The sequence below is a fragment of the Haemorhous mexicanus genome, chromosome 5 (genome assembly GCF_027477595.1).
Source record: "Haemorhous mexicanus isolate bHaeMex1 chromosome 5, bHaeMex1.pri, whole genome shotgun sequence".
NCBI classification, from domain to species: Eukaryota; Metazoa; Chordata; class Aves; order Passeriformes; family Fringillidae; genus Haemorhous; species Haemorhous mexicanus.
Genome location: NC_082345.1, coordinates 43,834,870 through 43,850,265, shown reverse-complemented (window position 1 = coordinate 43,850,265; position 15,396 = coordinate 43,834,870). Strand labels below are relative to the sequence as shown.

At 34.7% G+C, this 15,396-nt stretch overlaps 1 protein-coding gene across 3 annotated transcripts in view; it reads left to right on the top strand.

Moving 5' to 3' along the window:
* USP15 (ubiquitin specific peptidase 15) overlaps positions 1-14,579 on the top strand; it is a 61,395-nt gene extending 46,816 nt beyond the window's left edge. For 2 of the 3 annotated variants that reach the window (XM_059847007.1, XM_059847006.1), the window contains 14 exons: positions 3,232-3,405; positions 3,745-3,903; positions 4,585-4,809; positions 6,431-6,514; positions 6,605-6,699; positions 6,875-7,063; positions 7,877-7,992; positions 8,123-8,398; positions 8,694-8,764; positions 9,131-9,246; positions 11,101-11,250; positions 11,633-11,736; positions 12,300-12,388; positions 12,695-14,579. In XM_059847007.1, coding sequence (XP_059702990.1) covers positions 3,232-3,405; positions 3,745-3,903; positions 4,585-4,809; positions 6,431-6,514; positions 6,605-6,699; positions 6,875-7,063; positions 7,877-7,992; positions 8,123-8,398; positions 8,694-8,764; positions 9,131-9,246; positions 11,101-11,250; positions 11,633-11,736; positions 12,300-12,388; positions 12,695-12,880 — 2,034 coding nt within the window. In that variant the 3' untranslated portion in view covers positions 12,881-14,579. Of the gene's footprint in view, positions 1-3,231; positions 3,406-3,744; positions 3,904-4,584; positions 4,810-6,430; positions 6,515-6,604; positions 6,700-6,874; positions 7,064-7,876; positions 7,993-8,122; positions 8,399-8,693; positions 8,765-9,114; positions 9,247-11,100; positions 11,251-11,632; positions 11,737-12,299; positions 12,389-12,694 lie in introns of those variants that run through there. The other variant, XM_059847008.1, reaches the window with a different exon arrangement.
* The last annotated feature ends 817 nt before the right edge of the window (positions 14,580-15,396 follow it).

Genomic DNA, 15,396 nt, shown 5'->3' with positions numbered 1-15,396 from the left:
TTTTTATTATTATTTTTGTGCAATATTCCATATGGGATGTGAAGAAATGTTTCTTTGTTCCCTTAGGATTATAGAATGATTTGTGGAACTTAAGGAGGTTTCTGGTACAACCTCCTGCTCAGAGGAAGGTTGGCTCTAAGGTCAGAGCAGGTTGCCCAGGGCTTTATCCAGGTGGGTTTTGAAAACCTCCCAAGAAGGTAGAGCCTCTTAGTTCCACTACTGGACTGTTCTTAGAGTGAAAACTTCTTTCCTTATATTCTTAACCTCTCATATTTCCACTGATGCCCGTTGTTTTGTTTCTTCCTAGTATATGGCGCTGTGAAGAGCCTGGTTCCATCTTCCCCTTTACTTCCCTATAGGTACTAGAGGGCTGCTCTTGGGCCTCCCTCAAACATTCTCTTCTGCAGCCTGAATAAGACCTGATGCTTCAGTCTTTTCTCACAGGGCAAGTGCTTCTAGGTCACTGACAGTCTTGGCAGCCCTCTTCATTCTTTTTTATTTTTTTCTTGCTATCAGTTAGGTCTGTGCCGACTCTTACATCAGAATTATTCCATACTTAAACTACAGAGGTTTAGGAGAGTATGACTTGACTATTTTTATTATTATATTTCCACCTTCTGTGAAGGTTTCCTAGGACAGGTAGACTTGGAAGCATTATCATGGGCTGGTATTGTACACAGTATTCCAGTGAGGCTACGGCATTGAGAGCTGTATACATAACACTAAAAATAATGATTTCTTTTTCATTTTCCTGTGCATCTTAATAACTTTTTACTTCCATGTTATTAATATGTAACATGGAAGTATGATTTTAGTGTAAAGCTTTGTCATGCTGAAGATTAACCTTCTCTCCTGTGGTTTCTATGTTGGAGTTTCTGCCTTCCGTTCTATACCTCCCATGATCTTTTCAAATGACCAGTTCAGGTTCAGAGAACTTTACAGAAATTTTTTTGGTTAAAGAAAACTTGTAGAGACAGTAGTACCTGAAATGAAGTGACGTTCTGTTACCTCTTTAGTTCACAAACAGTTTTCCATAGTTTTACTGTATTTGTTTGCCTATTTTGGCTGCTATTATTCCTCACCTTTTGGTATACTTTTAGTTTACTTATTGTCTGTGTTTTGAAACAAACAGAAAACCCCAAATCACTAGGTTGAACAGGACACATAAATCGGTAACTTTACTATCCAGTAGGTTGTCTTGGTTTTAATAGACACTTTCCATAAGGCTTCCTTGATAACCTACAACATATGACATGAGAAAATAAGAATGTAGGATTCCCTTCAACTTGGCTTCTGGATGCTTTTTTTCCTCTGACTTTAATCATGATCCTAAATAATTCTCCATTGTCAGCCTTTTCAAAGGGTAAACATGTTTGTAATCATTTACCTTTGTCAGTTACATTGAAAAGATCAGTGCATTTATGGCCAACTTTATTAGGTCCTCTAGAAGCTACTCTTTTTAAAATTTTGGTATTTGGTATTTTAGAAAAATATGTCAGCTCTGTACGTCAAAACTTGCTGTGTTGAGATAGACATTTGTGTATTCCAGTGCTACCATCTCAGTGTCATCTTACATTGTAATGGGGACATTGTTAAAGGAAAAAGGGAAGTTATCTGTAGTAATCTTCCTGACTTGTACTACAAATATTAATTAATATTCTGAGAAGGTGACAAAATCAGTTTATCAGGTGAAAACTAGAAACTGGTGAATTATTTTTTAGTGGACTCCAAATTATCAGGACATTGTATAATGCTTGACTAACAGAAAGACCTGTAGAAAAAGATACTATTTTTGCATTATTTAGTTCCTTGTGTTGGACATTCCTCACACTAAACTGAACACTTGAACTGATTTCATCTCCTAAACCAGCCCAAAAATAATCCAGAAGACAACCCATCTGCGAGGTAGGAGGAGTTGGGATCACCACTACTGGAAGTAAAAGCTCTTTGCCATATAGCAAGAGAAAAATGAGATTTTTTTCAACACTGAGTGTCCAAAAGTGTCTGTAATACCAGGAATTTTTTTTTGCAGTGTTGACAGATCCTGAAAGCTTTAGGTGAGGAGGAAGAGAAAGGAAGGAGTTTGATATAGGCATGAAACTCAGCTCTCTACAGCATGTGACTGGTTTTGCTTTGTAATATTGCACAGGTATGATAGGCAGACATAGGAATAACTTTTTTTTTGCCCTGCTCAATAAAGTTGCAATTCTTCCAGTTTAATTCTTGTCTCTTATGCAGTAGCTTCAGTGGAGCTTTTCCCCTTGTTTACAGAGAGGCAGACGAGACTGGTGAAATACTTGACCTTTCCTCAGATCTTTTAATAAAGGAAAGAATGGAGAAAAGCTTACAATATTTAATGAACAAACTCTTAAGAATATGTAAGGCATGGCATGGGGATTATTCCCTAATGGACATGGTTGTGTTTAAAGGAGCATGAAGAGAAGCACACAAAAATTGAAAGTGAAATTGTAAATCATACTGTAGTGATTACGTCCTGCTGTCTCCCAATGCTGAGAGAAGAGACAAACTGGTACAGTTTGATTGTAAATCTAAAACAAGGTCCTTGCTTTCCTTGGGCTAATTTCAGCTCTAAAAAGCATCACAAGATTTAGGAGAACGTAGGAAGGGCTATAGCACTGTCATTCAAAGTGTAGTCCCTGTAGCATAGATTGCTGTCTCCAACAGCATCCATATGCTGATATTAACAAAGAGAAGGAAAAGGCCAAGCATCCTCACCTTCCCTCGCCTGCTAAAATAAAAGAAATATTTTTTCAGATGTTGCTCTGAATATGTTATAATTTGAAGTAATAAGCCGTGTTGCCTCTCTCTTCCAAATATGTTTGCACTCTCCACTTTGCTCATCTATTACAACCTCCAACAGCAAGTTTCATAAAGCCATTTGTGTCTCGACAAACACCTTGTTTTGTTTGTGTTAAATCTTGATGCAAGTCATGTTGTCATGCTGTGGGTTGTTTGGACTACTCTGTTTTATAATTTTTGAGGTAAAGCTCCTGACAGAAATTATCTGTACATAACTTGTAACGACAACTCTAGCCAGTCTTGGTTTAAAGCCATTATTTGTTTCTGGAAAAGATTGTTTAGGGTTTTTTTTCTCTTTTCCTTCCAGGCACTAGACAGTGCAATTCATGGCTGCTTTAACAAAATTAAAATATTCTTTGTTTAGAACTGATTCAAATCACTATTCTAAAAAGTCTGTATTCTTTTTTGCAGTGTCTGAGCAACACACCTCCTCTTACAGAGTACTTCCTCAATGATAAATACCAAGAAGAGCTGAATTTTGACAATCCTTTAGGAATGCGAGGTGAAATAGCAAAATCTTATGCTGAGCTTATCAAGCAGATGTGGTCAGGAAAATACAGCTATGTTACCCCAAGAGCGTTTAAGGTCAGTAAGGAAATTACATGGAATGTACATGTCAGTTTTGGTTTTATACTTTAATGTGTATAAAACTTGGAGAAATGTGAAAAAAAAAATAAAGTACTGTTTATCAGTATGCAGTTCATTCATTTATCTGGTAAAACACTTGGATGGACATTTCAGTAGGTGTCACCTGTCCTTGTGCTTTGGTCTTTGAGAATTAGTTTTGACTTCCTGTCTCCATTGAAAAGCTTACCTTTTATAACTACAAGTTTTACCTTTTCAGTATGCTGCTGTAGGATCTCAGAAGTATCTACTCTTTCTAACAGTTAAGGTATCAGGCGTTTTGCTTTTTTTTTTTTTTAGACACAAGTGGGACGATTTGCACCACAATTTTCTGGTTATCAGCAACAAGATTGTCAAGAGCTACTGGCTTTTCTCTTGGATGGTTTACATGAGGATTTGAATAGAATTAGGAAAAAGCCTTATATTCAATTAAAGGATGCAGATGGGAGACCAGACAAGGTAGGGGTTTTGGACCCGATGATCTTCATTATAGTCAAAGTTGTATGCTGTAAGATACTTCTACATGGTTATGCATTGGAAGGTTGGGAAACTGATTATGTGGGGCTTTTTCTGGAAGACATTTCAGAAAACAGGACAAAACTTTAAAATTGGCATCTTGAGAAACTTTAATTTTCTATTAATTTTAAAGATAATGAGGGGGGATGGGAGGATGGTAAGTTCTGTTTTAAGACTTCATTAAGATCATCTTTCTTGTTCAATTCAGTGCTAAGTTCCATTGAAAAAACAATTCCCATTTTGTTGTTCTTTTATTTTTATATCTACAGCATGCAGCATTCTGTCTCTCTCCAGTACTCTTACTTTAGGGAAACTCTTCTTTTGTTAGGAGTATGAGTTAATTCAGATGGAATTTTTAGCTTTATCTGCTTTTTGTCTTCACCCAAGCTACTTGAAAGTTACTCTCAGACTGTGTAATACCACTGACATGATCTCTGTCCTAGGAAAAGCATACATCTTTTAACCTGCAAACCTGATCGTAGTAACATTCCTTATGGGTCCTCTGAAGTGACATTTCTGTGTTTAGGTGGTTACTGAAAATGTTCTGTCAAGGACTTTTACTAATAATTCTCACTGTTCATTTCCTACTACTTTGTCATAACCCAGATCGTGCTTTGTTTACAGGTGGTTGCTGAAGAAGCCTGGGAAAACCATTTAAAGAGAAATGATTCCATCATTGTAGATATATTTCATGGCCTTTTTAAATCTACCCTAGTTTGTCCTGAATGTGCTAAGATATCTGTAACCTTTGATCCCTTTTGTTACTTGACACTTCCATTACCCATGAAAAAGGAACGCACTTTGGAAGTTTATTTAGTTAGAATGGATCCACTTGCAAAGCCTATGCAGGTAAGCTGCTTAATTTACATACAAACACTTTGATTCATGAGGCATTAACAAGGAACCCAAGTTCCTTTACACTGTGCAAATTTATAAGCAAATGCAACAAGCTTTATTTTTCTGGTATGTGTTCTGAAGTCTCACTTAGGAAAGTGGGAAGACTATACATACCTGAGGAAGACTGTACATACCTTTTATAGTTTCAAGAAAGAATTGGTAATTTCTTTATAGTTGTGTTAATAGGGCTTCTTAATCTTTAAAATGTATACTGACGTAATTTTTTGAGAGCTACTCTGATGAATTTTTATGTTTATGAAAATATTTGTACTTAATCTGAAAGTCTTCATTTCTTGGTTTCTTAATTACAAAAGGTAAATATTTGTAATAAGTGGTGCAGAAAACCCCCATGACTAAATATATTGGGTAATCTCAAATGTGCTCTCACATCATACTGAGTCAAAACATTTCAGATGAGATTTCTTTGTGAAGAGTATTCCTTTTGCCGGTTTTTAGGAAGAGGATGATATTACACACCTTAGAATGTCATGAAAAATGTACATAAGGTTATCATAACCAAGTAATGATTAAATGGTTCTAGCTGTACCTTATACAGAGAATGAGGATAGGTAACAAAATACAACACAGGCAGTTATGCAGGCATTCAAAAAGGCTCTGACACCTGAAATCAGTACAATAAGAAGGAAAGTGGGAGAAAAGAGTGTTCTCAAAGGCAATGAGAGTTGAGTTCCTCAGTGAGTTGAGGAATTTGAAGGTGAAGGGAGGTATATTAACTGATGGGAGTTTAGCCTGCTAGAAGTTTAATTGTGAAAATAGGGGATGCACAGTAGTTGCACAGGGGACAAAAAGTAGTTAAAAACTTCTGAAGCAGTTGAACGTGACTCATTAGGTGAGATGGTTGTGCTGGAGTTAATAGTTTGGGAAGAGCACCAGTTCAGTAGTTTTTGTGAGTAGAAATGATTGTAAAATGTAAGGATATAGCATGCAATGCATGGCAATTAATTACGGAGTTAATAATACCTTATTTCTAATTTATCCTGTCTTTATTATGCAAATAACAGGTAAGAGTTTTGTGTGGAGTTTTATTACAAACTTCAGGAGCACTGCATAAGGGAAGCCACAGAGAGGTTTTCTTTGACTTAAATCAAGTTCTCTCTCTGCATGTGAAATGAGAATCTGTTGCCTGCCATTGCTTTTTTCCTAGTAATACTTTATAAACAACTTGTGTTGTATTCCAGATTGAATGATCTTTTCAATAACATGTATACTATTTAAATGCTTAAATTAGAAGGTACTGTTGAAATGCAAATCTTAAGTAATTTAGTACTCTTAGTACTGTTAGTCTTCTCACTGAAAAAGTAAAACATTAAAATAGTATTGTATAAACTAATAAATCGAGTAGTCAGTGTATGTGTATTTGTAAAGTTGTGCATATAACTACTACATTTTATGCAGCTTTTGGAATTTATGTTAGTTGATCTACATACTTTACAAATTTCAAAAATATGAAAGAAATACGTGAAGTATGCTGGACATGTGTTGTTTGGACTTTTTTCCTCATGTATATTTTTTCTCTTAAGAAATTTAATTTTATTTTATTTTTTTTTTTTAGTACAAAGTAGTTGTTCCCAAAATTGGAAATATATTGGATCTTTGCACAGCATTGTCAGCTTTGTCTGGTGTTGCTGCAGATAAGGTAAGAGTGATCTCTTAACTAAAGCACAACAAATAGCATTTTAAAGTGTATTAACCTGGTTTAACAATGTATACTCCATTTTCTTTTCAGATGATTGTTACTGACATATACAATCACAGGTTCCACAGGATATTTGGCATGGATGAAAACCTTAGTAGTATTATGGAACGTGATGACATTTATGTGTAAGTGTAGATAGCGCGCTTCATGTCTCTTTGCAGTTTGTTTAGTTATTTGCAAAAGATTAAAACCTAGACACCAGATAAAGATCAGACTGGGAGAGGATATTTTTTTCTTTTTCCCCTTTGTAGCCTTTTCCATGACCATTTTTCGTTGTATTTCTGATTGTTTTTCTTCTAGATTTGAAATTGCTATCAATAGAACAGAAGATACGGAACAAGTCATAATTCCTGTTTGTTTAAGGGAAAAGTGCAGGCACACTAGCTACAGCCATAGTGGTTCTTTACTATTTGGTCAACCTTTTCTCATAGCAGTGCCTAGAAACAATACTGAAGATAAACTGTATAACCTGCTTCTGCTAAGAATGTGGTAAGTTTATTGTTAAAAGAAAAATTAGTTTGTTAAGAATAATGCTAATACTTGGAGTCATAGGCATATACTTTCATGTGCATTTCTAACATGCTCATTAGATTTGAGTACTTGTATTTGCTTTCTGTTGAATATTGAATTAAAAAAATTTAGCCACTTATGTGGATTTTAATTTGATTTTTTTGTTAGCATGACCTCATCCAAAAACTATTTGAGAAGACAAATACTTTGACAAACAGTAGAGAGTCAGTCTGTATTGTAATGAATTCTCATGTATGCTTAGCTGTTTGTTAAGTCTTGGTAAAGTAGAAATGTTTTCCAGTTATTATGCTATGGTTATACTTCCTGTTGCTACTGTTCAAGTTTATGCACCAATTTTTCTTGTAAAAGTACACTGGTAGACACTTTCTGAAACTAGTCTAGAATTAGAGTCATTATATAGAAAAAAATAAAATCATATAACCTCAAATTTACATGTATGCTTCTTTCTCTGTTGATGTAACTTTCTCTGTAATATGATTAATGAGCAGTTTAAAAAATTAATACTGGACAAACAGCGAGACTAAGAATCAAGTTGTCTCAGACCAAGTAGCTGCCAAAAGTATACAGTCACATATGAGCAGGTTTGCCTATGTGCTTGTAACACTAGACAGGTTTGGCAATAAAACTGATAATCTGAGTAAATCAGAAGGGAGTGCAGAAATACAATACAGTAGCAATGACTTGTGATAACAGTTTAATTACCAGTTTGAACAATGAAAATTATTTACCAATCCATTGCTTCTAACTGTTGCTTTCACTTGTTACATTTAGCCGATATGTAAAAACATGTACTGAAAGTGAAGACACTGAAGGTTCCCTGCATTGCTGTAAGGACCATGGTATCAATGGTAATGGCCCAAATGGAATACATGAAGAAGGATCTCCAAGTAAGACTGGAATATCTACACTTGTATTAGTATTGGGTGTTGAATTTGAAATGGAAGTTAACTGTGTAGTGTTTTTCAATTACTGTCATTCTGTCTCATTTCTTCCTCTTTATTCTTCCAATTGCTTAAGGTGAAATGGAAACAGATGAGCAAGATGATGAATCCAGCCAGGATCAGGAACTTCCCTCAGAGAATGAAAACAGCCAATCAGAAGACTCAGTTGGGGGTGACAATGACTCTGAAAATGGATTGTGTACTGAGGATACTTGCAAAGGTCAACCACTCACGGGACACAAAAAGCGATTGTTTACATTCCAGTTCAATAATTTAGGCAATGCTGACATAAACTACATCAAAGATGATACCAGGCATATTAGATTTGATGATAGGCAACCTAGGCTTGATGGTAAGTCACAGGGAACAGAGTGGGCAATATTTGGTTCTGAGACTCTTTTTTGACTCTCATGTTTCATTTTCTTTGTGTCCTGTTTGATATATTTTTCTTTTAAATAGTAAATTCTGTATAAATAACTACATTTTTATTGCAGTTGACTTTTTGAATTTTTATGTGCTTCAAGTTTTTGTAATTAATTCATTATACCATTGTTTAATTTATTTTGAAGAGTGTTTGCTCAAAGTTAATGCAGTTTCATGTAAAGCAGGAAATAATAGTAAGAAAAAACTTTTTTTTTTAATCTTAGAAAGATCTTTCCTTGCTTTGGATTGGGATCCTGAATTGAAGAAGCGATACTTTGATGATAGTGCAGCAGAGGTAAGCTGTTTATGTTGCTCCCTTTCCCAGCACAAATAAAAACTAAACATAAAAGATGCAACTTAACTAGTGTGACATACAAGATTGTAAGTCTTCACAAGAAGAAGCAACTATATCTTTTTTCATGTTATTCTTAGTAAATATGTTGTCATAAATAAACTTCATATATACATCCATGTAATTAGCAAATCTGAGGCTTATGAACTGGGAAGTAAATCTGAAGCTGTGGAAACTTTTTACTTCAATGGTTTCTGATCAGTTTTTCCATATATAGGAGCTTTGTAGTTACTGTTTATAGTAAGACGACATCACTAAAATGAGTTTTGTTTCATTTGTTCTCTTAACTCAAGAAATACTTCTCTTTAGGATTTTGAAAAACATGAAAGTGTGGAATATAAGCCTCCCAAAAAGCCTTTTGTGAAATTAAAAGACTGCATTGAGCTGTTCACAACAAAAGAAAAACTAGGTGCTGAAGACCCATGGTAAGCACAAAAAATTAAAATTATGTTCTGTGGTCTATTTTTCAAAATTAATCAAAACCACACTTGAACATAGAGATCAGTAGCTGATTTATTAATGGTATTTTGAATCTTGTTATTTTAAACATATTTGAAAATTCTCAAGATGCTTTTTTTTTTTATCCATTACCTAATCAAAATTTTTAACATGTACAGAAGGTTATATTTGTAATGAAGACATTCAGTTCATTCACAATTAAGAGGAAGGGTTGATACTTAAGGTGCTCTAGTCTGTGAACTTTGATGGACAGTGAATGAATAATACTGTGACAAATTCAATGTAGTGGTTTAAACAAATACTCCTTTCTGAGGTGAGAGAGGTTGGTGCATTACTGTAGTTTTTATATGCAAATACATAACTTGCCTTGCATTGATATATTAAATAGGGATGTGCATAAACAGCAAGTTTATGGGATGGGGAATGTCTGTAGTCAATAATCCCCTCAAATTCATATTCTAGCCATTAGGTTTTTGGCAGAGACTTATGCTATTCATGGTTCTTCCAAATTATAATTTGGAATCACGTCTGAATATTCATTATTACAGTATGTTCCCATAAGATCCTTTTTTTCCAGGAGTTTTCTAGCAGATAATCTTTCATCAACACCTTGAAGCTGAGAATTAAGTTTGAAAAGAGAGTCTGCTAATTTTTCTTCTGTGGAGACCCTAAAGTTTTGGAGCTCTCCAAACATTGTCACCAGAGTTTGTCCCATGTTTGTGCAGGGTAGGGAGCTAACTTACAAAATCTCTTTTTTTTTTCTGATTTTGCTAGATTATACAATACTGGATAGACTGAGATACCATGTAACTTGGCTATGGTGTGAAGCATTTCATTTTGGCAGCACATTTTAAGCAGAGTATTTTAACTACTAAATACAACTGCAGAAGTCAAGCAGCTGCTGCTAGATGCATCTCACCAGAGGTCATTAGTCACATTTCTCTTTATTTGTTAGGTCATCACAAGTCTAATGTAAAAGAGTTAATCATCCTTAGTCCAGAACTGTTTTTATTCTACATATTCTAAGCCAGCTGGGAAAACAGATTTTCAATTCCAGCCTCCCCTTACAGTTCTCCTATTTTTTTTGTCATTATCTGATGTTGCTATTTAAAGACACTTTTGCAGTCTTTTCATTAGGGTTCATCTATTTTCTTTTTTTTTTTCCCCTAGATTTTTACTTGTTAGATGCCAAAGTGTAGAATGTACATAGACTACTCACAGAAGAGTTTCTTCCCTTCATTCTTACTTGTCTTCCTCCCTGAGCATTAGTCACTGAACAATTGCAGTATGCATTGCAGGGAACAGAAATTTCTAAGTCACAGCCTGTTCAATACTTGCCTACTAAGAAGGGAAGTTTCTAGTAGTGAGGTTTTTTCAGGTTCCAGGAATCACTGTAATCTGGTTTTCGATGGTAGATGGGATAGGGTCATGGATGAATGAATTTGGAAATTGAAACTTGAAAGAATCACAGTTGTTATTTTTAAGTGCTTTTTTTAATTGTTTGTTTTTTAACACTTTATCTCTTTTTTATAAAATACAAGAATGCGGTGTTTTAACTAAGGACACAGGGATCTGATCAGGGACGTAGGAGATGAGAATCCAATATTGGGGGATGCTGCTTCTGTGTTAATGATGTCGAGCTTCACTGGGATCACACTTGCATATTGTAAACTGGAAGGGATATCTATGGCATTCGTAACAGAACATGAAGAGTGTGTGGTTTTTTCTCATTTAGTTCCTCCCATGAATGTGACTTTGGTAATGTGTTTTAATGTTTATATGGACTGCAGTTACTTAAAATTAATGGTTTTTTCTTTTAGGTATTGTCCAAACTGTAAAGAACATCAGCAAGCTACTAAGAAGTTAGACTTGTGGTCACTGCCCCCAGTACTGGTAGTTCATTTGAAGCGCTTTTCCTACAGCAGATACATGAGGGACAAGTTGGATACATTGGTTGATTTTCCGATAAAGTAAGAAATTAAAATATTTTCTTGCTGGAAGTATAAAATCGTGACTGAGGCATGTGTTTAATTCAGCAATTACATAAAATGGCTTTGTTCTCAGCTCCCATGAGAGGATCCAGTAAACTAATGACAGAGTGCTTCTGGGTTTAAAGTATAAACTTCACAAAATAATTATAATGTTAAAAATGTGGAAAATTGCTTGTTCCTCTTCTGTTTCTCACAGAGTGAAAGAGATGCACTGGCAGGGTAGTCTGGTGTGTTTTTCTAGGACATATGAAGTAAAGGGCTCTGAGACACCAAACTCTGGTTAAAAATGCTATTAACATAACTGAATTTTGGTTGGGTTTTGTTGTTTGTTTTATTTTGTTTTGTTTTGTTTTTTTAACAGTGACTTGGACATGTCAGAGTTCCTTATTAATCCCAATGCAGGGCCTTGCCGCTACAACTTGATTGCTGTTTCCAACCACTATGGAGGAATGGGAGGAGGGCACTGTAAGTTGATTACAAGTGTCATCATTCTAGATGTCAGCTTTTCTTTCTGTGTTGATTTTGATTGAAGTACTGATCACTTTGAATCAATGGTGCTTTTCAATGGTTGAGGGACAATTTTTTTTCCATTACCTTGAAATGCTTTCACAAGTATTTCAACACAAAAATCTGTATGCAATGAACTTTCAAGGGTAATTGTAGGTTCTTTTATACTTCTAGCTATGCATATCGTGAAAAGAGAAAACATAAGAGCTGCTGTATTCTTACAACTGATTTTGTCTTGCTTGTCTGTACTTTTATTCATTGTGCTTCTCCTTGAAAGCAGAGAGAAAAAATGACTGAGGGATTGTATTTTGACTGTCCTTTACAGCATACATTGTCTTTAGAAGGGAAATGTTAGTGATTAAACTCTCTTTGCTAAAAATAAAGTGTTGGAGATGTTTAATAGTGATATTGAGGTTTAGTTAGTTAAATACGAAGTGTTAGACAGTAACACACTCTAGTAACGGATTGTATCACGTCTATGAAAATACAAAGTCCTGAGACATTTTACTTTTTTGTTCTAGATACTGCTTTTGCAAAAAATAAGGATGATGGAAAATGGTACTACTTTGATGACAGTAGTGTGTCCACTGCAAGTGAGGACCAGATAGTGGCAAGTATTTCTTATGTTTCCAAATTTGGGACTGTTGATGTTTTTGTGTCAGGGCAGGAAAAATGAAGAGTAAACCATGAAACCTATATTAAATTTGTAGGCAGTAGTTTGTGTTCTCTCAAAGGACAGTACAAACCAAAAATGCTTTGCTGCTACAACGTGCAAAAATAACTGTAACATAAACAATCTGCTTTTCTTTGTAATTTTACCTTGTATACTTGGAAGCAAAGAAGAAGAGTTAGTAACCTGGATTGTAAATGTTTTGTTGGATGCCTCATGAACATAATGTACTGCTCTCTTTTACAGTCCAAAGCAGCGTATGTGCTGTTCTACCAGAGACAGGACACAATCAGTGGAACTGGCTTTTTCCCACTTGACCGGGAAACTAAACAAGGTGCTTCAGCTGCCACAGGCATCCCACTAGAAAGTGATGAAGACAGCAATGAAAATGATAATGATATAGAAAATGAAAATTGTATGCACACTAACTGATGGGAAGAAGTAGAAGCCATAAAAGAGACTCTCTTACTGGGGATACGGATTGAAAGAGTGAAAATGCCCACCAAATTAAGAATAAAAATCTGAGATGGGGAGTTTCAGATAATAGAATGTAAATCTTTATTACATTTTAACATGTGCAGTACTTGAAGTGAAACAATAAAAACTTAAACAGAAATTGTCTCTAATGCATTTACAGTCTCATATTCACAAGGTATATATAGGAAATCACAAATAAACCCCTTTTAAGTTTTCTGCTGCTGTTCTGATGGATTATGTTTTCTTTTGTTTTGGATGTGAATTAATAACTAAAATATTAAATCTGTGGACTTCTGACATGAACTTTCCTAGTACTGCAAGAATACTACTGCCAAGTCTAGTTTCTGGATGAATATATACATGTTCCTTAGGCTGCCAACAGAGTACAAGTAAAAATGTCATAAATACTTAAAGTAGTTTTCTTGAAACAACAAGTTTTTGTTTCTCCCTATTTTTTTTTTTTAATTTGGTCAGAATAGAAGGAATAGCTTGAAAAAGGTGTTTTAACCTTTTGTGACATAGTGGAACATCCAGAATGTTACATTTATCTTACTTCTGCTGTGGAACAGGTTCTGGATTTCATGCTGCATTAACAGAAAGGGTTTTCAATTAAATGTAAGTATCCATTGTTGCTTGTTGGAATCTACTCTGCAGACATAATTCCTGTTATCTTGCTTCTAAGACATGCATAATTTTTTATCTGGTAACAGTCCAAAATTTAAATTGTGCTATAAGTTCTCTCTCCCCAGTTTTTGTAGTTTGACAGCTTGCAAACTACTCTGTATTAAGGTCAGAGTTAATAGTATTCTGTATCCATAGTAATGACTGTGTATCAGGCTTAGTTGAGAATTTTTTCAATATGACCTGCCTTTAAATTGTTAATTGACAAAATCACTTTAAAGGTAGGCCTGTTAATTTTCTTCGTGTGTTCCAGATGGAATTCACCATAGCCTTACAGTGTATCTGAAAAGGTAATTCATAAGAGAATTGGCATTTGCATGTTCAAGTCAGAACCTGTACAGTATATAAGGCATACAAACTCCAAGTTGGATTTCAGTTAACTGTGTTCAGGGGTCCAGGATGCCAAAATAAGTGTGACCGTTTGAAATATTTTTTGATTTGCTGCTTTCCCTTTGATCTAGTTGGAAGAATGTATTGTTGATTTGCATACAATACTGCCTTTGAGAGGGGCTCTTAAATGTGGGGGCACATGTCACATATCTACTACCTGGAGAATTGCTTTGTGTCCCACTGTTGAAAATTAAAAAAGAAAAAAGCAAAAAGTATGATGTTCTTCACTTGAACTAATCAAATACAATAGGTTATAAATTGTGTATTGTAAATAAAAGTTCACTCTGTGAGTGCACATTTTGGTAAATTATTTATTTATGTTAGCATTAAAAAGTTTAAAAAATTGCATTTGACCAGGATATAAATGAGATATGTTGGACATGGCTTTGCTTTATACCTTGATATTAAACTGGTGTTTCATCCTGGTATTTTAAAGCTGCTTTGAGGTTTTTTTTTTTTAATGTAAACTAACCTCCTGCATGACAGAGGTTAAAATTTTGTCTGCACTTGAGTTCACTTGGGTTTACATTTGAAATGCGCATGTTTATTTATACAGATTTCAATAAAGCTATTCAAGGCCTTATTTAGTGTTCCATTTTGTTACAAATTCTTTTCCCACAGTGTTTGTGTCATGGGTAGTCTTTGTCTGAGACTTATATTCTCAGTTACAAACCGGTTATGTAATGACCAGCATAGAACAAGATGATTTGTATTTCAGGTAGATAGTATATATGAAAAGGTTTCTCTCTTGTCATTGGCCCTAAAACATTTATAAAACTGTAAAAACAATAATGTCATAATGTTGTTTGTTTGTGAAAGTAATACCAGAACATTAATCAAATGCAAATATACTAATTGTGAGATGGCTGGGAAATGAGAGAATATATTTAAGATTAGACAAACTTACGGGGTTGGCGGGGGGGAAATGATACAAGCTTTTGGAAGCAATCCTAGGGAAGTGTTCAGCTCTTTGATGACACATACAAAGAGCCCCCCTATATTCATGCTCCCATTTTTTCCATATCTTGTGAGCCTTAAACTTGTTTCGAAAAACCACACAGAGCAAAGGATCTGATTTGACTTACCAAAGTACTTCAGGAGTTTGTAGATTGGAGCTTTAATATCTGATTACTTGGAAAATGCAAATAAACACACACATATGGAATGTTATATTTGAAGGAATGTACTTACCTACTAATAATTGGAAAATCCCTCTAGAATTTAAAAGGTTATTGATCAAAGTAACATTTAATTAGGAAAAAAAGTACATAGACTAATTTTTTTTTTTGTTATTGTTCATTTGGCTTCCAAGATAACAAACATGCAGTTTGTATAATCAGCTTCCAAATCAGAGATAAAAATCTTTAATATCTCTATTCGAGTGTCTCAAAGGTTTCTGG